Source organism: Scardinius erythrophthalmus, assembly GCF_964197995.2.
Source record: "Scardinius erythrophthalmus genome assembly, chromosome: 15".
NCBI lineage: Eukaryota > Metazoa > Chordata > Actinopteri > Cypriniformes > Leuciscidae > Scardinius > Scardinius erythrophthalmus.
The window spans coordinates 9,555,761-9,578,788 of NC_138235.1; the positions used below are offsets into that span (position 1 = coordinate 9,555,761).

General features: G+C 41.2%; 1 protein-coding gene across 1 annotated transcript; it reads left to right on the plus strand.

The window, feature by feature from the left end:
* Positions 1-4,114: 4,114 nt before the first annotated feature.
* pacsin1a (protein kinase C and casein kinase substrate in neurons 1a) lies at positions 4,115-22,760 on the plus strand (the record flags this gene model as incomplete). The annotated part of the gene is made up of 9 exons (XM_081387719.1): positions 4,115-4,174; positions 7,796-7,952; positions 8,131-8,366; positions 9,224-9,367; positions 10,908-11,083; positions 11,925-12,045; positions 12,535-12,650; positions 14,713-14,909; positions 22,363-22,760. The coding sequence occupies 9 exons, from the start codon at positions 4,115-4,117 to the stop codon at positions 22,470-22,472; spliced, it is 1,317 nt and encodes a 438-aa protein (XP_081243845.1). The 3' UTR covers positions 22,473-22,760.
* Positions 22,761-23,028: the final 268 nt, after the last annotated feature.

Sequence of the window (23,028 nt, forward strand, 5' to 3'; positions counted from 1 at the left end):
TTATATAATCAGGCATATATGCAGGTTTATATGTTTTAGACTAGCACTCTCTCAACATATTAAAAAAGCAGACTGAGCCCAGACAGCAACATAGTGTCTGCCCAGATCCGTGGATTCCACCCGGACCAGATGTTGGCCGGATCTGGGCCGACATTATGTTGCTGTCTGGGTTGCCACATCGTTTCACAAAATCAGCGCTTTGTCTACTGCAACATAGTGTAATTGTACCAATTTTGGAGTCTCTAGGACCAACTCTATAGCGCCACCACCAGTTCAAATATTCAACATTGAAATGGTTTGACTTTTGAACCCTTTGATCTAGAAAAATGACACTTAGTACACCTGATTCCTCTCATCATGGTGATCACAATCAATGTCTTACATTAAGACTCCGCCCATTACAGTAGTGGCCATTTTGAAAAGTACAGTATTTATTTTTCCGCTACTCCTCCTTCAAATTTTGTCCAATTTTTACGAAAATAAGGAGAGGGCCGGGGAGAGTTCATTATCATCTGTACTTCTGAACCAGCTGTTTTTTCATGTATGTTCAATTTCTGCGTTTTTTACTTTTCCTGCTCTTCACTGCTCTTGCTGCTGCTTCAGGGGTTTGGCCCCGTATCGCTGCTTGCAGCTATATTTCTTTATTCTTATTGAATTGCTCCCCAAGACGTCTCTAGCAGAGAAACAATATTCTCTTATTTTGGTCTTCATAATCTGAATGAAAAGAGAGCTGAATACGGACAGTCTCGCAAATCATGAAATATTAATATTAGTAATATCACTTGTACTGTTGTCCTCCTGACACTGAACACAAAGGGATTGCTGATATCAGCTTCGCCTCTATGTTTTCTATGACATGATGTGTATATGGTGACTGGTTAACCATAAATGAGAAATGCATAAATGAGTCAGTCTTGGCATCATCATACATGTTGTGAAGTAGAATTGTGAAGTGGATATGGTTTCATGACATGATTCATGGGCACTTCTAATTCAAATTAGTGAGTTATAAGAAAGTACACTTTGTTTGCTTGACATAAGAGCATTAACATGCTTAAAAACAAAATAACTTGTAGATATAGCACTAGAAAAGGTCATTTAAAAGTGTGTTGAGCAAGAAAAGTCAATATATTCTGTGTAAACACTCTTAAACAGTTTGTTTAGTACAATACCCCATTGTTCAGAAGGATTAGACAGCTTTCTCAGAAATTATTGTAGGAAATCCCATTAAACCATCCATATATGCTCTAAAAACAGTCAATTAGAGAAATTGGGCACAGTGCAGTGTTTAGATGAAGGAATTTTCACAGGTGTTTTCATTGTATTTTGAAATACGCTTTATGTTGTGTTTTAGGCTTAAAGGAAATGTCTGTAAACGTTACGAAAAATGTCTTGACAGAAAATTACCAGTTATCTTTTCCATTTTTCTACAGATTGTTTTTTTTTTCTTACAGTGTATGGTCTGTTTTGTTTCAACCCTTCTGTTAATGTATGTTCAGTGATATTCTTCATTGAATATGCAAACATCACTAGTGAATAATGATTTTTTTTTTATTAATGTACAGTATGTATGTATGCATGTATGTAGGCATGCATGTATGTATGTGTGTATGTATGCATGTATGTATGCTAGTTACTTGGCCATTATATAGCCATGAGGAGCAAATAGCTAATAAACTGTGAAATCTGAAGACTCTTATAAGATGGCTGCCTGTGTCATTATGCTTCCTCTACTGTGCTCAATATGTGTCATCAGACATTGTGGGCTTAAGGAATCTGGGTTTTAGAAACTGGGTTAAAGACTCATTAAACCACATTCACTTTTGCATTGCTCAGGGGTCCAGGTTTACTGTGTTCTGTGTGTATCAGCCTCAGACATAGTTCTAGGTTTGTGAAGCCATGTTGTGGTAGAGTGGGTCACAAAGCTTCAGCTTTATTTTTGCTGTAATTAGTTTTGACAGCAATTGTTTGTTTTCCTTTGATAAGCAGTTTGCGGTAAATAAAATGTGTTAATTAGTAACGTAGCATTTCTAGCCTTTTTTGCATGTAGTCAGCAGACTTGTGAGTGTTCACAGGAGTGTTCCTGTAGCTCGAACAGCGGAGCACTGCACCAAGGTCATGGCTTTGATTTCCAGCAAGTCATTAACTGATAAAATGCATGCCTTCCTTAAATGCCAAGTCACTTTGGATATACACGTCTGCTAAACCCTTGTGAAAAGAAGAACACTTTAGCATACTTTTGAAAAAAAGGGTCCTTATTACGAATATGTAAAAGAATATATTTTTATACATAAGTGTAAACTGAATGCAAGGTTTTCAGACACTTAACTGCATGTTATTTATAATTCAGTAAAAATATTCTATACCTTAAATTTATATTAAATAAAATTAGTTTAATTTAAGGGTGCATTTTGACCCACTAAAGTAAAACTTAAGTACATCTTTATATGGTATTTCATAATTACTTCTTTTGTCTTTGTCTTTTGTATTTTGTCTGGTTAACTCTTTCCCCACCATTGATGAAATTTCACTGTTATAAAAAAAGAGCTGTCTATAAAGAGGACAACTAAAAGAAAAAATCTTGCTATATCAGTGCAAGTAAAACAGACAGCAACATAGTGTCGGCCCAGATCCGGCCCACATCCGGTACGGGTGGAATCCACATGTACCAGATGTGGCCCGGATCTTGGCCGACACTATGTTGCTGTCTGATAGGTAGAGATAATTATTGCTATTTACCCGACGATTTTGTCTTTAAAAAACCTTTAATCTGGAGTACAAACATGGGGAGTGACTTTATTGCATCAGACGTGTTACTTTGCTCACAGCTGATTGGTCCAATTTCAGTTTGAGATCTATTACACAGCACAGGTTAGCCGTTACTGTTGTGATGAACACTACTAAAAGCCAAACCACTTTCATGGTGCCTAAAACCCAGGGTTGGTGCAAACTAAACTGAAACGTACCTTAACCGTCTTCATGGTACAGGCCCCATGTTCTAAGCTGGCGTACTCACTTCTCCTTGTAAACAATCAGCGAGAGGTTCGCTCTATGAACGCAATAATACTCTTTTTTAAAACTGGGTACAATGAGATGACATTGGGTCTTATTCAGTAATAATTGAATCCCTTATTCATATTTATATGCACATTTGAACTTCTAACAAAAACTTTCCACCTAAGTCCTATGTACATGAATCTGTTCTTATCATCGTTCAGATGTTGATGAATTCAGTCTTCTAAATGACTGACTGCGTGCCCGAGGTTAGTCATTAACATTAAACACGCCCAAACCATGCCCATATACGGGCTTTCCACACAGGCTTTGCGTTCGTCGCTCTCAGCAAACATGACGCTCTCTATTTAAGATTCCATCTTAACATGTTTTTAAAGGCCTCCAAAAGTATGTGATTTTTGCATACGAGTGGTTTCAGTGGTTCTTAAATTGTTTCGTAAATTTAGAATACATTTTAGAACGAAAGTTATTGATGAATCATGAAAATGTTCGTACGCAGATTTCACGCACAAATTTGTGCGAACTCATCGAACCTTATGATTTGAAATTATTTGTTTCAGTCTTTTTTGAGTGGAACTTCCCCAAACCGGAAGTGCCTCCCGTAATCTGAAACGCAGTGGAGGCTCGTCGGGAGATAGGTGGATAACGCAGAAACAGATTTCACATCGGAAGAGAGGCGTACGCACGTTTTTTAGTGTGTACATTCGTTTCTCTGAATCACACGCTCGCACATTTGAGATATTACTAGATCATTACTGACATTGGATCGAATGTAGGACAGTTTCTACGTAACATTTTATAAATGAGGTCCTCTGGTTATTCCACTGATGTTTGATAACCACACTTCTTCTCTTGAATCTGAGTATTTCATCTTTTGGTTTATCATTGCAGACAAACGTTTTGTGAAATGTTTTGTTTGAAAATTGTGCTTGTGCTTTCTTTCAGACAAATGCCAGTTGGTTTGATGTTTAGTTATCTATTGAAATGGCATTCATACATATTTCGAACAGTGTCTCTGTGTCTCTCTCTCTCTTTCAGTGCTTGAGGAAGTCCGCTTTTCTGCAGACGTGTTCAGTCTTGCTTCGCATCACCCAGCACGATGTCTGGCTCTTACGATGAATCCACTGTCTCTGATGAGGCCATGGACAGCTTTTGGGAGGTACAAAGACCACCGTTTCCTTCCTTTAAATGCTACACTGCTAAGTCATTCAGCCGGTCATCAATAGTTGTGTTGTGATTCAGCCAGCTATAGTTGGAGAACAGGGGGATGTTGTGTTCACAGTCTCAGCATCTGCCAGAATCCTCACAACGAGCTCTATTTACACGACTCTGTCAGGGCCTGTGATGTTGCCAGAGCTCTTCACATCGTCCTTTGTGAGGGTCTGGCAGCCTGTACAATCTTAGCATCATGTCAGTATTATGTCAACATTCAATCATTGCCCAGATAGCGACGCAGACCTGGTGTTTTGTGTGTTTTTGTTTGTGTTTGAGCAATATTAAGTAGAGGTCTACTTCCAGCCAGGCTATTGGGTTATTAGTGCACCTGCATCCTGACTGTGTGTCGGTACACCTGACCGTGAATGAAGAGTGTGTGTGAATCAGTGTGTGCGACTATGAGTTTTTATTTACAGGCTGATTTGACTCATCAGATCTTGTGTGAAGGTCAGTGTAGCTGAACGTGAGAGAAAGCGCCGTGGTTAAACCTGCCTGAAGGAGAACTGTACTATACAATTTGTTAAGAATGAAAAACTCGTATATCACTTACTGCATCTTGAGGAATAATTAGTCTACGTAAGGATAACGTACATCCTGGCAGTCGTTATCGCAAAACAAAAAACCAACAAGGTTTGTATCTAGATGTACATCATCCCACTTATTTCACGTCGACTTGCCACATAAGTAAATAAGGCGACACTTTACTTTACAGTGTCCTTGTTATATGTTACATGGGATACACTTTACTTTACAGTGTCCTTGTTACATGTACTTACTATAATAAATATAATTTATAGTTATTACAACAGTAATAACAAATGTAACAAGGACACTAAAATAACGTGTTACCGTATACGATACATAGTATAGTAATAACAGCATAATTACATGCAACTAGCCCTCAACCAAACCCTAATCCTACCCTAACCCTATAGTAAGTACATTCATTCATATTACTGAAATGTATAATTACACGGTAACAATGACACCTTAAAATAAAGTGTAACCGGAAATAATTAGACACAAAATATTGATTTGAGCTGAAATATTCGATAAGCTTCCATGAAGAAAAGCAGTTCCTGGCAAGCAGCTTTGAGCTAACAAGTTCAAGCAAGATGAATATTTAAGGGATAATGTACAGTCATACTACAAATTAGGCTGCACGATTTTCACTGCATAAATAATGAGGGGGACATGAAATATTAATTTGAGAAGAAACCATTTTATTGTCACCATGAAATCAAAATTGACAATTATTTATTATTATTTTTTTATGGAATATTGCAGTATTTATGAGTAATGATTTATCTGTGAACATCATTATTTGCTTAAATTCATGTGCCTCGCAATCTTTAATCAAAATAACTTCCTCTCCCTCTTGCAGCGACATCATCTCTTCTCTTCTCTGATGACGAGGGCGGGGCAACCTGTCACTCACATGAGATCAGCCAATAGCAAACCACAACCATCCAATCAATTCCACATGGACAAAATCAAACCCCGCCCCACATTCATTTTTGTTCCAGAAGCTATTTCTCTCGGATATACGTCACTATAGGGAAGAAAAGACTATTTCATGTCGACTTTAAAATCTTACCTGCTTGTTATATTATAGTCCATAACAGTGTACAAATCAATCGTTTGTCTAGCAACAAACGAACACTTTCAATATTACCGTAGGCCTTCTGTTAATATGAAAGTCGTCTTGTTTTAATTGACAGTAAATACAATCGATAATTAAGGTGCAAGATTGCACCAGCTGCATTCGAACGAAACGAGAGAGAGCGTGTCCATCCGTGGTGCAATACGAGACACATGGAGAAAGCGTCGGATGACCATCAGTGCTATTAATGATGGTAATTATCGGGTAATAACTGACCAATCAGAATCAAGCATTTCAGAGAGCTGTGTAATATATACTGCCCTCTAGATATGGGCATTATACCTGCTGATTTTTCAGCATTTTGCCTACGTCAGTCATTTAAAAGGCATTCAAATAACCTGTGTTGTTTATAAATTCAGGCTATGTGGAGACGTTGTGTCGTTCGTTGGTTGAAACCTCCCTGAGCTTTCTTGGACGTGTATGCAGTCGGGATGTCATTGTTAGTGCAGTGAAGCGCAGGATTAGAGCACTAGCAGCACATGGACACAAAGCTGTGGCAGTCATTGCATAACTTCACATGCACAACAATGAGTCCCATCCCCCTCATATCATCTCCTCTCCCACTCGCACTCATTCCTCTGTGCTTTCTTATGCCCCCTGCAGGCACCAGGGGGAACTACACACTCCTCCTGCGGAACCACAAACATTTATGAAAAAAATGAAAAATAAAAAATTATTATTATATTATATTATATTATATTATATTATATTATATTATATTATATTATATTATATTATATTATATTATATTATATTATATTATATTAATTGTGTTATGTTATGTTATATTATATTATGTTATGTTATATTATGTTATATTATATTATATTATGTTATGTTATGTTATGTTATGTTATGTTATGTTATGTTATATTATGTTATATTATATTATACTATATTATATTATATTATATTAATTATATTATATTATGTTATGTTATGTTATGTTATGTTATGTTAAATTATATTATATTATATTATATTATATTATATTATATTATATTATATTATATTATATTAATTGTATTATGTTATGTTATGTTAAATTATATTATATTATATTATGTTGTTATATTATATTATATTAATTATATTATTTTATATTATATTATGTTATGTTATATTATATTATATTATTTTATATTATATTATATGAATTATATTATGTTATGTTATGTTGTGTTCAATTATATTATATTATATTATATTATATTATATTATATTATATTATATTATATTATATTATATTATATTATATTATATTAATTGGTGTACATTCAGTTATTATTTTGTCTTATTTGTTCATACACTACCATTCAAAAAATTAGGGTCAGTCTTTAAAAAAAAAAAAAAAAACTTTTATGCAGCAAGGACGCAGTAAATTGCTAAAAAGTCACAGTAAAGACATCTGTAATGTTACAAAATATTTCTGTATTAAATACATGCTATTGTTTTTACAGTGATTTCTGATCATGTGACACTGAAGACGAGTAATGATGCTGAAAATCCAGCTTTAGTCTCTGGAATAAATAGTATTTTAACATATATTCAAATAGAAAACAGTTATTTTAAATGGTAATAATATTTCAAAATATTACTGTTTTTACTGCACTTTTTACTGTATCAAATAAAAGAGACTTCTTTCAAAAACACGAATGAATCTTTTGAACAGTAGTGGTATGTACACATCTGTTATGTACAATAACTTAATCAGGGCAGTACTAAATTTAATAACTAAATGCAATTTTCAGAATCCTTTTATTATTATTATTTTTTATTTACTTTTTTAAATGAAAAACGTCTTGTAGATTCTGCATGGACTATGTAAACGTATGAGCAGAGTTGTACATCCAGTTGCATGTAATATGATGTGAAATGAACTATGATTTCTTTTTTTTCTAGGTGGGGAATTATAAGCGTGCAGTCAAGAGAATCGACGACGGCCACCGACTTTGCAATGATCTTATGAACTGCCTTCAGGAACGTACCAAGATTGAGAAGTCCTACAGCGCGCAGCTCACCGAATGGTCCAAAAGGTGGAGGCAACTGATCGAGAAAGGTCAGTTATATCAGTCTAAAGCTTCTTTCTTCATCCGCTCAGGAGTTTTTAAGCAGTTATTTTATTATAACTGTGATTCAAACCATAGCCATAAAAAAGTTTTCTTTATAAGTTCATACATGTCTGATTTTGTCGCCTCTGTGTGTGTGTGTGTGTGTGTGTGTGTGTGTGTGTCCAGGGCCTCAGTACGGTTCTGTGGAGCGAGCCTGGTTAGCTATGATGACAGAGGCTGATAAAGTGAGCGAGCTTCATCAAGAGGTGAAGAACGGTCTGATGAACGAGGACATTGAGAAGGTGAAAAACTGGCAGAAAGACTCGTACCACAGACAGATGATAGGGGGCTTCAAGGAAACCAAAGAGGCAGACGAGGGCTTCAAGAAAGCCCAGAAACCCTGGGCTAAGAAACTCAAAGAGGTACAAAGAAAACGTTTTAACTGTCAATTCTGCGTTAATGTCACTCGATGGCTTTTTTTTTTTTTTTTCATTGCATGCATATTAAATATGCATAGCAATGCATGCAGTCTAAAATTCAACTATATATGTTTTAAAGGAACAGTTTAAATTCTTTCATCATTTACTCCGTATGACTTTCTTTCTTCTGTGAAAGACAAAAGGAGAGATATTAAAGACTGTCCTGCTCGCTTTTATAATTTTATAAGGCAATTATAATTAATGAGGACTGAATCTTTAAAGGAAAAGCACCATAAACTAAATACCAAGTCATATGTGATTGTGTGCATTGTGTAAACGTGTTTGTTATTCACTGATGATCTTCTATGACTGGATTATTGAATCAGTCACTTAAACTCGAGAACCGGATCAGTTTTATTAGAGAACGAATCATTCAGACCAGTGTGTGAACTGGATCAACTGATTCATTGAAAAGAATGAATTTTCTTTTCGAATATCTCAACTTGACAGATGAGCTCTAATGAACAAGACAAGGAGAGCTAGACTAGATTTTCAGTAAATCGGTCTGTTTCTCACAGAGCTATTGTGTAGTTTAGGACTATAATGTTTATGGCACTTTTAAGGTGCTTTTGCAACCTTTTTGCATTTAAAGCCTCAATCATTGTAATTGCATGTACAAGGACAACCAGTACAATATACAGCATTTTTCCTTCCATGATCCATTGAAAAAAGAAAGTCATATGCTATAGAATGGAAACTATAGCAGGAACAATTTCAGTGAGTTCAGCTAACCAGTCTCTAAGCTTCATTCGTTCAGTGTCAGTATTGCAGTCATTAAACCGTGTCATGTCTGGCTGCAGATGGAGACGGCTAAGAAGACGTATCACATGGCATGTAAAGAGGAGAAACTGGCTGCGGCCCGCGAGGCCGACGCTTCTGTCACTCCAGACCAGCAGAAGAAACTGCACGAGAAGACAGAGAAATGCAAACAAGATGTGCAGAAGGTGCGGGAAACAGCCACATTACAAACAGAATTCAAGTACTATTCACTTTTACTTTGAGAATCAAATAAAAAAACAAGCTTCACAGAACATTTAATGCATGGCAGAATAATTCATTAATGGGTATAATAATGTGAGCCGGTACACAGGAATTATAATTGTGGGAAACAGTGGTTTTTTTACAGTGTATGCTAGCTTTTTCAGATAGCCTATATAGCATGCGTTATGTGGAAACGTGTGGAAACTGGTAAAAGAAAAAAGATCATTTAATCTGACTATATCAACCTGACAAATACATAAACGGAAGTGCTTTCTGGTCACTGGTCAACCCTGTTGTGAATGATCCTGATCCTGAATTCCCGGCACAATCTAACTTTTGTGTAATTTATACCACCACATGGACATTTTACATTTATATATATATACACTCTCAGAAAAAAAGGTGCAAAAACTGTCACTGGGACAGTACCCTTCAAAAGGGTTCTAATATGTACCATTTAGGTACTAATATGTTCACATTTGGTACCAATATGTACCTTTGAGGGACTTAAATGCACTCTTTAGGTACAAAGGTGTACCTTTTGAAAAGGTACCGCCACAGTATATATATATTGAACGTTTGGCCTAATGCATAAATTGTAATTGCGTTTCATTGAATTGAGTAATTTATACAATTCTTACAAATATGTATATATAGCAATGCTATACCGACTACACTGAGAAAATACTTAAAGGAGAACTCCGGTCAATTTTAACATTGAGCTCATTTTTTGTACATTTGGAGTGCTGTCAGTACAGAGAACAACGACAAAAATCGGTGTTGCCTACACCATGTTATCCTGTTTTTAAAATTTGCACCCTGTTGACTTCAATGGGGCAAGTTTTAAACCTGCTTTTAGCCTCTTAACATCCTTGATGTGTCATCACAAGTGCACAGAAAATGTGAGTGATTCCTTCAGAGTGAACACGAGTGGATCTGACTGCAGTAGATGTGAAAGAAATGAATAAAAATGATGTTATTTAAGCCAGCGCAAATACCTGTGTTCACATCCTGTTTTCGGTTGAAGTCCAAAGTAGTCGATTGCCGAGTTCACGCGCGTGATCATAGGTAACTAAACCTATGCGCGTGAACTCGACAATCGACTACTTTGGACTTCAACCGAAAACAGGATGTAAAAACAGGTATTTGCGCTGGCTTAAATAACATCCTTTTTATACATTTCTTTCACATCTACTGCAGTCAGATTCACTCATGTTCACTAAAGGAGTTCTCCTTTAATACTCAGATTTGAGAAAAGAAGTGGATCTAGAGCGCATTCAATATCTTACAACATTGAGCTATTAAAATGAGCAGTGACTCTTAAGTGAAGAGTTATGACATTTAAAGATATAACAATCGCTCTCTCTCACTGTACTGAATTATTAAGTTACAGTCCTATAATGGGATTGCTATAGCATTGCTAAACTGTAATTCCCACTGGATGATGCAGCTCGTGGTGTGTGTTCGTGTGTGTGTGTGTGTGTGTGTGTGTGTGTGCGGCAGGCGAAGGAGAAGTACGAGAAGTCTCTGGACGAGCTGTCGAAGTGCACACCGCAGTACATGGAGTGCATGGAGCAGGTGTTTGACCAATGCCAGCAGCACGAGGTCAAGCGGCTGACCTTCCTCAAAGAGGTTCTTCTGGACATCAAACGACACCTGAACCTCACCGAGAACCAAAAGTCAGTGGGAACCACACAACCAGTGTGTCTGTGCTCATTTACAAAGAAATCAGTTCGAGGTTTTGCCGAGATACCAAAACAAAAGTTGAGATCTCATTAGTGATCGAACTCTTTTAAGAGTTGAATTTGCTAGCGCTTCACTCCGTCTGACTCGTGATCTGGTCTCAGTGGTCAACAGCTCACTGGAGCTAAAGCAGTGCAAACTGTGGGAAACTGTTCAAACTTTTCAAACACAGAGTGGGAAAAGGTGTGTCTCGCAAAATCACTTGACTGCAGCTCAGTGAATTACACACACACGCACAAAAACAGTTTGGTCTAGGGAAACACACCCCTGAGCGGCTCGTTTCATTATACAGTGGCTCGGTCCGCATTATTAACAAGCAGAAACTCATTCGCTTTACACCGGAGATTCAAATGTCACGCTGTTTCAGGCCATCTCTGTTCAACTCAGCACTGTTGTCTTTCCCCCGCCTACCAACACGCAAGGAAAATACGTCTGTAAAAAAGCATTTTACATGCACACACACAGAACGAGCATGAGAGCGTTTTCTGCACCGAACATTACCGATCAGTTCACACTTCATAATTCAGGTTTACAGTTCATATCTAGACTGAAGAGAGTGTGTTTCAAGCTTTTGTGAACATATTTCATATACTCTACATGCACACACATTTCATCACGTTTTCTTAAAATATTTTATTGGGTCTTGGGTACTTGTCTTAGTGGGTCCTGGATTGGAAAAGTTTGGGAACCCCTGGTCTAGTTGACTTGTTGTCTAGCTGTAATGCATTTGTCAGAGCTTAATGTTAAGTGTGTGTTTTTGTGTTTTCCATGCTATAGCTATGCGTCAGTGTACCGCGAGTTTGAACGCACCATTCTGGCTGCCAACACACAAGAGGATCTCAAGTGGTTCAGTAATAATCACGGTCCTGGCATGCATATGAACTGGCCCCAGTTTGAGGTACACAACTTTGAATGAACAAAGAGGTTTTAACAGTTGTGTGACCTTGTCTAGTTTGCTTATAAGGTACAAGAGACCGGGGTTAGTGGTCACATGTGAAAGTTGTCACAGACTCTAATATCCCAGTAAGGCTTTAAGTCAAAGGTCCAGTTGCACTCTAGACGTTTTCATGTTGTCTTCATGTTTCTTAAACCTTGTTAAAAAAACAGAAAATAGGATTTAATTTGTTACCTTTTCATTTTCTCACGTTTTTCTCACATGTTTACGATTAGCTAATAAGCCATTAAATACACATTTTAAATGCAGATAATCTATTAAATATGCTTTTCTTATTACTTTTGATTTCATATTTCAGAAAAGGTATTCTCATTCGTATTTAGTTTGACTATATGCTGACGTGTTTTTTTGTTTTCCTGAAAGATAATGGAAAATGGAAATGTTTAGCAGCGGTTTGTAACAGATTTTCTGCTCTGAATCTGTTTCTCTCAGGAATATAATCCAGACGCCACCAACGCTGTTGCCAAGAGAGAAAAGAAGAAGCCAGACGGAGTGGCTCCCGCGACTCCAAACACAGAGCACGCGGGTCAGGCTGGCGACCGTGGCAGGTCAGACGTCATTCCTGCTTTCTTTTATGGAGAATATCCTTAATTTAGCATTAAGCTTTGTATTAGTAGAAAACCTGTAGTATTTTCGAATTACTGTGCTTCCCACCCTCATGTCCCCCTGAGACGAGAGATTTATGTATTTTTTGTCTGGAAAAAATCCTCAGATGATGCAATCGTCATTTTGCGTCATCAGTGGATTTTTTGGCCAGAGGCAAGAGACTACAGCCAGTAGTAGAGGCTGTCCCACATGTTTTCAACCCGCCCATAGAGGGATCTCACTCACAGAATGTACACATAGTGTCAGCCGTCTTTTTTTGGAAGCTAAGCTAGCAGGCTCTTGTTCTGTGGAGAAAGCTGAGTAGTAGGGGTTACCATCCTCTTTTTCCCGCACATGTCCGGCTGTCGAGATCGTCCAAAATGTCCGGGATTCGCCTTTTGCTTTCTGCGGTCGCCATTCATTGTTTACATGCACACCTTTTGTTTCAATCTAACTGAATTCATTCCGATTGGTGAATCTGAATGTAGTGTTTACATGAACGCTAAACAAGTGATCGGTTGATGTGCGTTTTAACATTGCTAAGAAAATTCCCGCACCTCCGTGAGAGATACGAGACCGGCGCGTCTCACAGCTGTCACTCATCAGTAATCACACCACCGGCCTCGCGCCCCGCGCTCTCCCACAGCCCTCAGCCTCGTCCTGCTCGCCACAGTAAACATAATGAATGGCGACTGTAGAACGCAAAAGCCGAATCCCGGATCTCGAAATCCCGGGCAGACTCATCACGGAGACTCACTAGTAGCCTAGTCTTGTTGTTTTAAACTGCGCTTTAACCAGTAGGCGTGGCTTGGGAGTGGCCTCGTAGGGCAGCGAAGCAAGTGCATTCTGGGAGTTGTTGTCTTTCATCCACATAAGCCAAAAATACATTTTCTGGCTTTTCTCTCAGTCTAGAAAGCTCCAAATTCAAAAATAATTTCACATTTCTACTACATAAATTACCCATTTTAAATACACATTCATCTTTCCAGAGGTGAAGTATCCCTTTAACAATTGTTTCTGGCCGTACAGGGTTCGTCTATAATTTGACAGGGTGGATGCATTATAATCATGAAAATTAAAATAAAATAATAATGTTGGTGACACTTTAGTTTAGGGTCCAATTCTCACTATGAACTAATTGCTTATTAGCATGCATATTACTAGGATATTGGCTGTTTATTAGCACTTATAAAGCACAAATTAATGCATGACCATATTACATCCCTTATCTAACTATTATTAAGCAGTAATTTGGAGTTTATTGTGGCAAAAATAATTTTTTTACCTTTGGTAATTAAATTGCTTTTTTTTTTTAGATTTAATGATATATGTAAAATTGGCAGGGATTACATTTGACTCTTTAGCAGTGTTCAAATTGTGTCAAAGCCCTACCCCCCCCCCCCCCCCCCCTTAAAAAAACATCACAACCCTAATAACATACATTTCTTTTTTATTTACTTTACTTTTGTTTTATTGTCAGTTTCAGAACATGTTAGTCACTGAATACATTATTATTCATTATTCATTTTATTGTCTGTGATAAATATACTTGCTGGATAGGTCAATTAAAACAGTGCACATAGACTCACAGATATTTATTTTCATTTTATGCATTTTATTTACTTTCATATCTAATGTATCTTGAATGTGGTTACATAAGTGCAGTGCACACAAAAGCGTTTAAATGTGCCTGATAACTCTGAGGCATCTGACCGAAAATACATCTTACACAGGACAATCTCTTTTTTTGATGTCATATTTTTGTCAGTTTGTTTTGATTAAAATGTTATCATTTCAAACCATTTTCATCGTTAATGAAATTAACACTGTCTTTGAGTAAGTCACAAGATTTAAAACCACGTAGTCATTTGATTCAGAATGGGTTGCTAGCTACAACTGTCTAAATTACATTAGATAACTAATAATTACATCTGTCTGCTAGTGAGCTAGCATAATATAGCAAACTAAAGTGTAAGCGGTTGCTGTATATCATGCTAACAGCACACGTCCCCTGTCTTTGTCTAGTGTGAGCAGCTATGATAAGAACCAGGCGTACTCCACAGAATGGTCCGATGACGATCAGCCCGCCGGATACTCGGGGAACGAGACGAATGGCGGAGGAAACTCTTTCGAGGATGACACGGTCAGCAGAGGAGGCGTGCGAGTGCGGGCGCTGTATGACTATGAAGGCCAAGAGCAGGACGAGCTGAGCTTCAAAGCAGGTAAAGTGCAGTTAGCTAAAATGCAAATAAAAAAAACGTCTCGGTTACGGATGTAACCCTCGTTCCCTGAGTAAGGAACGGAGACGTTACGTCGGATGACGACGATTGGGGTTTCGCTTAGAAAGCCTCTCACCTTCGAGTATATAAAACGAGCCAATGGCAATGAAATGCCATGGGTCTGCGGAATTTGCATAGCGTATCTCCGCCCACCGCAGGGGGTATATAAGGAAGTACGCTGCAACATGCAGATATGTCTTCGCTGAGGAGCCGAGACTGAACTCAGGCGTTTTTCAGCGATACAGCGGAAGTGGCAGGAAGACGTAACGTCTCCGTTCCCTACTCAGGGAACGAGGGTTACATCCGTAACCGAGACGTTCCCTTTCGTGGTCACTCCAAGTTACGTCGGATGACGACGATTGGGGTTCCAGTCTAATCACGCCACCTCGGCTGTCATCCAGTGCCCTGCGTAAGTCTGAGCTCCCTGTTGTGAGACTAGCACGAATGAAGGAGTCCTACCCAACACAGGAATACCAAGGTACACTGGGAAGCATATCTCAGGAGAAATATGCAATTACGCCCAACCATTAAGGGGCGGACTTGAGAGACACATATGATCCAGAGGGGTGCATATGGGGTAACACTGAGGTGTCCAGCCGCAGGTGGAATATTTAAACCCCAGGGGCGGCAAGGTGGCTTGCCAAGGGAAAGACACACGCTCAAAAGAGACTTACAGTGGAATACACATGTGGGGGTCGCCCAGAGGGGGGACCATGCACATGGAGGCACCTAGTCAAGCGCAAAAGCTGTGTTATGGCAGATTGGCATAACTCAGGCGTTGACGTAACCAGTGCTGGAGGAAACTCAGAGCTTATCAGACTCACCTGAGAAGATAATCGCACGTATCCCGTCCGTGGAGAGGAATGGCGAGCAAGCGAAGACACCTGAGCAGAATCTAGTACCGGCTGGTTGAAGCGAGTACGTGGGAAGAAACTGGCTCTACTCGGAGATTATAGAATCTCGCGAATGTGTTGGGTGTCGCCCAGCCTGCAGCTCTACAAATGTCTGTTAGCGAGGCGCCATGCGCTAGAGCCCAAGAGGAAGCCACACTACGAGTGGAGTGGGCTTTCACACCAAGGGGGCATTGACGACCTTGCTGCTGGTATGCCAAAGCAATGGTATCCACTATCCAGTGAGATAACCTTTGCTTTGAGAGAGCCTTTCCCTTCAGCTTCCACCATAACAGACAAGAGCTGGTCTGAGGTCCTGAAACACTGCATTCTGTCTACGTAAGCACGGAGGGCGTGTACTGGACAGAGCAGTGCCAAGGCTGGGTCTGCCTCCTCCAAGGTCAGCGCTTGCAGGTTCACTACCTGATCTCGAAAGGGAGTGGTAGGAACCTTGGGCACATATCCAGGCCGGGGTCTCAGGATCACGTGAGAGTTAGCCGGCCCGAATTCCAGGCACACTCCGTCAACCGAAAATGCCTGTAGGTCCCCTACCCTCTTGATGGAGGCCAATGCAACCAGGAGTGCTGTCTTTATAGACAGGAACTTAAGCTCTACTGATTGCAAAGGCTCAAATGGAGCACTCTGCAGGGCAGTTAAAACCACTGAGAGGTCCCAAGAGGGTACAAGAGGAGGACGAGGAGGATTCAGTCTCCTCGCTCCCTTCAGGAACCTGATGATCAGGTCATGCCTTCCCAGAGATTTACCATCAACTGCATCGTGATGTGCGGCAATAGCGGCAACATACACTTTCAGGGTGGAGGGACCCCTCTTGCAGGAAGGAAAGGATGACACTGATCGGGCATTTCGTGGGTTCCTGATGTTTAAAAGAACACCAGTTGACGAAGAGGTTCCACTTCAACGCATAGGCATGTCTCGTGGACGATGCTCTAGCGGAAGTGATGGTAGCCACCACCGCTGGTGGTAGGGTACTCAAACCTACCTCGTCCCGTCCAGGAGCCACACGTGGAGGTTCCAAAGATCGGGACAAGGGTGCCAAAGGGTGCCCCGTCCCTGAGAAAGGCGGTCCTTCCTCATAGGAATTGGCCAGGGAAGTACTAGTTCGGAGAACCAGGTCCGGTTGTGCCAATACGGGGCAACCAAAATGACCTGCTCCTCGTCCTCCCTGATCTTGCACAAGGTCTGCGCAAGAAGGCTCACTGGGGAAACGCATACTTGCGTAGGCCCCGCGGCCAGCTGTGCGCCAGTGCATCCGTGCCGAGTGTGCCCTCGGTCAGGGAATAATACAGGACGTAGTGGGACGAGTCGTGGGAGGCAAACAGATCTACCTGTGCGTCCCCGAACTGATCCCAAATCAGCTGAACCGTCTGGGGATGGAGTCGCCATTATCCAGCTAGAGGCCGAAGCCGAGACAGCTCGTCGGCTGTCTGGTTCAGGTCTCCCGGGATATAAATGGCTCGAAGCGACCTCAGATGCTTCTGACTCCATATGAGGAGGTGGCGAGCGAGTTGCGACATACGGCGGGAGCGTAGACCACCCTGATGGTTGATGTACGCTACTGTCGCGGTATTGTCTGATCGGACTAGTACGTGCTGACCCTTGAGCAGCGCATGGAAGCGGTGCAGGGCGAAACGTACAGCCACAACTCGAGGCAATTGACATGCCAAAGGCGCTGGGGTCCTGTCCAGGAGCCCGCGGCCGCATGTCCATTGCACATGGCGGTTCAAGACGCGCAGGTCGAGGATTGGCCGTAACCCACCGAACTTCTTGGGTACAATGAAGTAAGGGCTGTAGAAGCCGGACTTCATCTCGGCTGGAGGGACAATCTCGATCGCACCCTTCGCCAGTAGGGTGGCGACCTCCGCTCTCATGACAGGGGCATTGCCACCGACCATAGTGAAGCGGTCTCCCCTGAAGCGGGGAGGAGATATCGCGAACTGAATCGCGTAGCCGAATCTGATGGTTCTCGCGACCCAGCGGGACAGTCTGGGAAGCTCTAGCCAGGCCTCCAGAAAGTGCACCAGAGGGGTCATACGAACCACAGACGCACCGTCAGTGGGGCAGCGAGGCGGAATGACCGGCACCGGCGAGGGTGGCATAGCGGCCCTGTGCGGGGGCACGGTCATTAACCGCGTCCTGCCAGAGGAGGCCAGGGGAGGGCGCGCGTCCCACGGGGGCGTGCTCTGGCAGGGGTCTGGCGACAGAGGGGGATGAGAGGAGCGTGGCCCGTGGGCGGCGCGTGCTGTCATCCACAGCCTCTTGGGGCTTGGAGGAAGGGACATCTGTTCTTGAAACAAGAATTTCCCCCCGGCCCTCCACCGGGGAAAGGAGTGGCCCTGCTACCAGCTCCTGAGAAGAACTGAGCCCTAACCTCAAGCTGCCCGTCTCAGAAGTGCTGCTTAGCATGGCGTTTAGCCGGCTAAGGGGCAGAGACAGGCGGTGCCACCCTCCTGCGACCTCCTCGTGCTGTGGGCCAGTGAAGGCTCGAGGGGAGGAACGTAGAGGGGCGGTGTCGGCGGGAAGCAGGCTAAGGAGACCGCACGGACAGATGACCGTCGGTGCAGAAGGTCCTGCGCCTGCTTATAGAGTGATCGAAGACTGTTGGGCGCAATCCTCAACCACACCGCCGACTAGGCTGCCCGTCTCAAGAGTGCTGCTTAGGCTGGCGTGGCAGTCTAAGGGGCGGAGACGGGCAGCGCCGCCCTCCTGCGACTTGCGCCTGCTCAGGGCCGGTGAAGACCCGAGGGGAGCAACCGCATGGAGGGGGCCTTGGCGGGAAGCAGACTAAGGAGACCACACGGATGGATGACCATCGGTGCAGGACCCGAGTCTACTTCAGGTGGTCGAAGCCACACCGCCAAAGAGCCCAGCCCGGGACATGGGGGAGCTTAGAAAATGAACTCTCAGACACCCCCACATCAACCTGGCTAAGCCCATGTCTGGACCACACTAGTGGACATCACCTGACCCAGGATCACGCAGGTGCTGATGTCGCCTGAGCGAGGTCGGCAGTGTGCGTGGCGGAACAAACCAGGCCGGGCATGGGAGGCATAGCGTCCCAGCATAGGGGCGTGGTTAGAATTTCCGCGTTCTGCCAGGGTTGGCCAGGGAAGGACTAGTGTTCCACTGCGGCCGGTTCGACAGAACTCCCGGGACAGCACTGCATCGAAGGCGCAGGCGACACACAGCACTGCATGACCGTGCCACGATAGTGACAGGGAACATACAGACCATGATCGCCGTGCGATCGAAAGCAGCGAAGGCGGAGGACACCCGCGGGCCGCGAAAGTCACGTGGAGTCTCGCACAACGCAGGCGTCCTGATGCACGTCCGGGAGAAGCTTACAGCGCTCGGGGGGAGGGCGGGGCCACTCCAGCCGATGCTTTCAGCTGCCCGGGAAAGCATGGCTGACAGCTCTGGATCGGTCCCGGCAACGATGGCACTCCCGTGGGAGGCAACGCAGTCGAAACTTCATTTCCAGAGGAATCAAGCCCGCCTTGTGATGCTGTGAGTGCATGGTCTGTGATGTGGAGGGGGGTGTGGCCCGAGGAATTGACTTGTCGGTTGTTGTGCCACACCAAACCCTCAGATCACCCTGGCCACCAGCCAAAGTATCCCTTCTCGAGGAAGAGATAAATTGGGGTGTGGCAGAGGGGACTCTACTCACATGGAGATCATTGAGTCTTGATCTATAAACATCGCGATGGTCATGTTCCCGCAATGAAAACATGACTCATCAACGAGCGCTACGGAGCGTGATTAAGCCCAACACGCAAAACAGCGCTCGCGACCGTTAGGCAGATGACTCACGCACACACATCCAGAAAATACACGGGCGAACCGTCTTGAAAAAGACGTGCCGCGTGCAGCTCTTTTTAGAGAGTGGAAAAGCTCAGCAGAGTGCTGAAGCGCCCAGGGAGAAACACACTCACTGTCGGCAGATTACTGCACAAATCAGCAGCAGGAAATGCGATCTCGCTGGAAAGCGCCGTCACACCAACACACTGAAGAGCCGCTCGTCTCGAAGAGATTTGAGATGACACTCAAAAGGCTTGTGGAGTGAAGTACTGAACTTGGCTCCGAAGTGAAAACATATCTGCATGTTGCAGCGTACTTCCTTATATACCCCCTGCGGTGGGCGGAGATACGCTATGCAAATTCCGCAGACCCATGGCATTTCATTGCCATTGGCTCGTTTTATATACTCGAAGGTGAGAGGCTTTCTAAGCGAAACCCCAATCGTCGTCATCCGACGTAACTCGGAGTGACCACGAAAGGGAACTGATGTTAGCTGTCATTAGTGGTGTTACTGGAGCAAAACATGTCACCATGTGCAAATCCTTGTGATTAAGATATTTCTGAGTAAAGTACTCATTCAAAATAACAACTTTGGCAAATGATGTAACACTTTTCATTAAATGAAATTATATGTCTCTAATTGTATTACTCTAATGGATTCTTTTGCATGGATTCACATTTACTACATAATTTGGATACATAAAAATGACAAAACATAAAAATGTTAGATCAAATGATCTCAAAATCAGTTTATGTCATTGCATTCACTTGTAAAAACGAAGGACACTTCAGCATACCTTCAAAAAGAGTACATGTTGTCGAAATAATACGTTTTAAAAGAATATACTTCTATGCAAACTGAATATGATGTTTTCAGACATGTAATTGCATGCTAATTGTAATTATATGAAAATGTATCATAGTTTACATTTATATTAAATGCTAGTTAAATTGGACCTCTTTACGTGTGATCCCATAATTACTTATTTTGCCTTTAAAAAGCAAGAATTGTCATTTCTATTGAAACTTGTATGTCATGTTTTTAAATAAAGTTATAATTACACGTTTGTAACGATGAAGGCGCAATTTGGTACATTTACAATAAAGTATCTTTAAATATAATGTCGAATAACACACAATTACAATTATGATCAGTACTTTAGATGTGCTTTAGTATGTTAGTCAAACACATCAAAATAAGTGCACTTCTTTAAAGCACAACAAAAGATTAAACCATGATTTACATTTTATTTTCAAGCAAAACTTTTCAAATCTAACATCAAGTGCTGTTTTTTGAAAGTGCTTAATTGTTTTAAGAAACATAACTTAAGGAGACTTGAGGCCTTTTACTCAAAAACCCAAAAGGGTCTTTTACAAAGAAATTTTACAAAAGGTTGCTTTTCTGGTGTCAAGGAACATTACTAAATTGTTTAAAATATTAGCCTAGAACAAGAAAAACTATTTGCCATTTGGGTAAGAAAAAATGACCTAATTCAAGATGTATTCTCTGAAAACAAGTCTTTATGTAGAATGCCGTCCATATATACTGTAACATTTTTCTAGGGATGCACCGACATTAAAATTATGGGCTGAAACTGAAAATTCTGGAAGCATGTGGTTGAAAACCAAAACAAAAAATGACTTTAAAAAATATATATATATTTTTATTAATTTCTTTTTACATTTTTTTTTGTAGAATTGTATTAATATTAGACTTTTTAATTAAATTCAATAATTTATTGAATCTGAATTTAAAAAATACATGCCAATCAAATAAAAGTCACACAAAATATATTAAAAAAAATATTAAATATTGGGGCTGCTTGATGGATATATCGTTTTAGCATCGATACCGCGCAGAGCCGCGCAGACAGCACGTGAATGCCGAATTCAGTTCTCTTTCACTTTCTTTTGAGCTTAAACGGACACGTACACGTAAAATGAAGTCAAAATGCCCGTCTCGGCGAGTATCCTCATAAACACAGTCGGTTATGTAAGGGTTAATGCCCGACGAGGTGTCCATTGTCAGGTATTAATGGACGACGGCGAGGCGTGAACTGTCTCCGCCGAAGTCCATTAATACCTGACAATGGACACCTCAAAGGGCATTAACACGCTTATACCATGGTCACTTGCCAAATAACACATTTTTAAAACATTAGTTTATATTTTAATTAGTTTTACAATCGAAATCTAAAGTTTTTACAAACAATAACTTGGTTTCCCTGGTTACGCCTGACGGTTTATTTACTAGGTGTCCTCTATCACTTTTTAATGGACACCCTGCAGCCAATCAGAATCGAGTATTCACCCAGACCATGGTATAAGTGTTTTTTAAACAATTGAGAAAGAAAACAGATGCGTGTCATTTATATTAGGTCCGTGCATTCGTCTTAAAGGAAGAGCAGCAATGGTGATCAAACAACAAAAGAGAAAGAGAAAATGACTTTTGTAGCTTTAACAAAGATAAATGGTATTAATTAATTAATTATATTAGTTATGTTTCATTTATACAGTGAAGACTGTTATTTTACATTTGTATACAGATTGTAGCGGGTGGGGCGCCATTTATTTTCGGCTCATATTTTCGTGCCATAATAAACGATAATTTTCGGCGGCCGAAATTTCGGTGCATCCCTAGATTTTTGACTATACATATGGCAGTCAGTTATAATATGTATCACCCACAGGTGATGAATTATCAAAGATTGAAGAGGAAGATGACCAGGGCTGGTGCCGAGGTCGTCTGGACAGCGGCCGGACAGGCTTATACCCGGCCAATTACGTTGAGGAAATCTGATCACCTGACTGGAGGACAACACACCTTTGGAGGCAGCTCTGATTGTCCGATCTAATAACATGGCAAAAACGCCAGAGACTTAATATGAACGACTTTCCCTGAAGATGTGCAATGCAGTCTTGTTTAAAATCAAAAAAATCTTAGTAAAAATATCCACACTGTATATATTGATCTTATCTGTGAGGCTGGGAAGAGCTTGCTCACTACTAATATCTGTTTGCAAATATTTAGAAATAATATACATACTTACAAACAGATTTGAACAAATAAATGACCCATCAGTTATGCAAGTACAGGATACACATTATTTGTGCTGATTACATTTAAAATTATATTACAGACATGAGTATAGAATACTCCTATTAGCATAATATCCAACTGAACAGTTATTCATAAGGCCATTCTGCTGTATTTTAATACAAAGTTCATATAACAGATTCAGTGTGCAATTACGGGGTACTCGTCCAGTGTCACGGCGTTTAAACAGAATATGACTCACAACAGGCTACCCGGTTTTCCTCTTACTGTCTCACCATCAGTCCATGCCTTGTTGCGC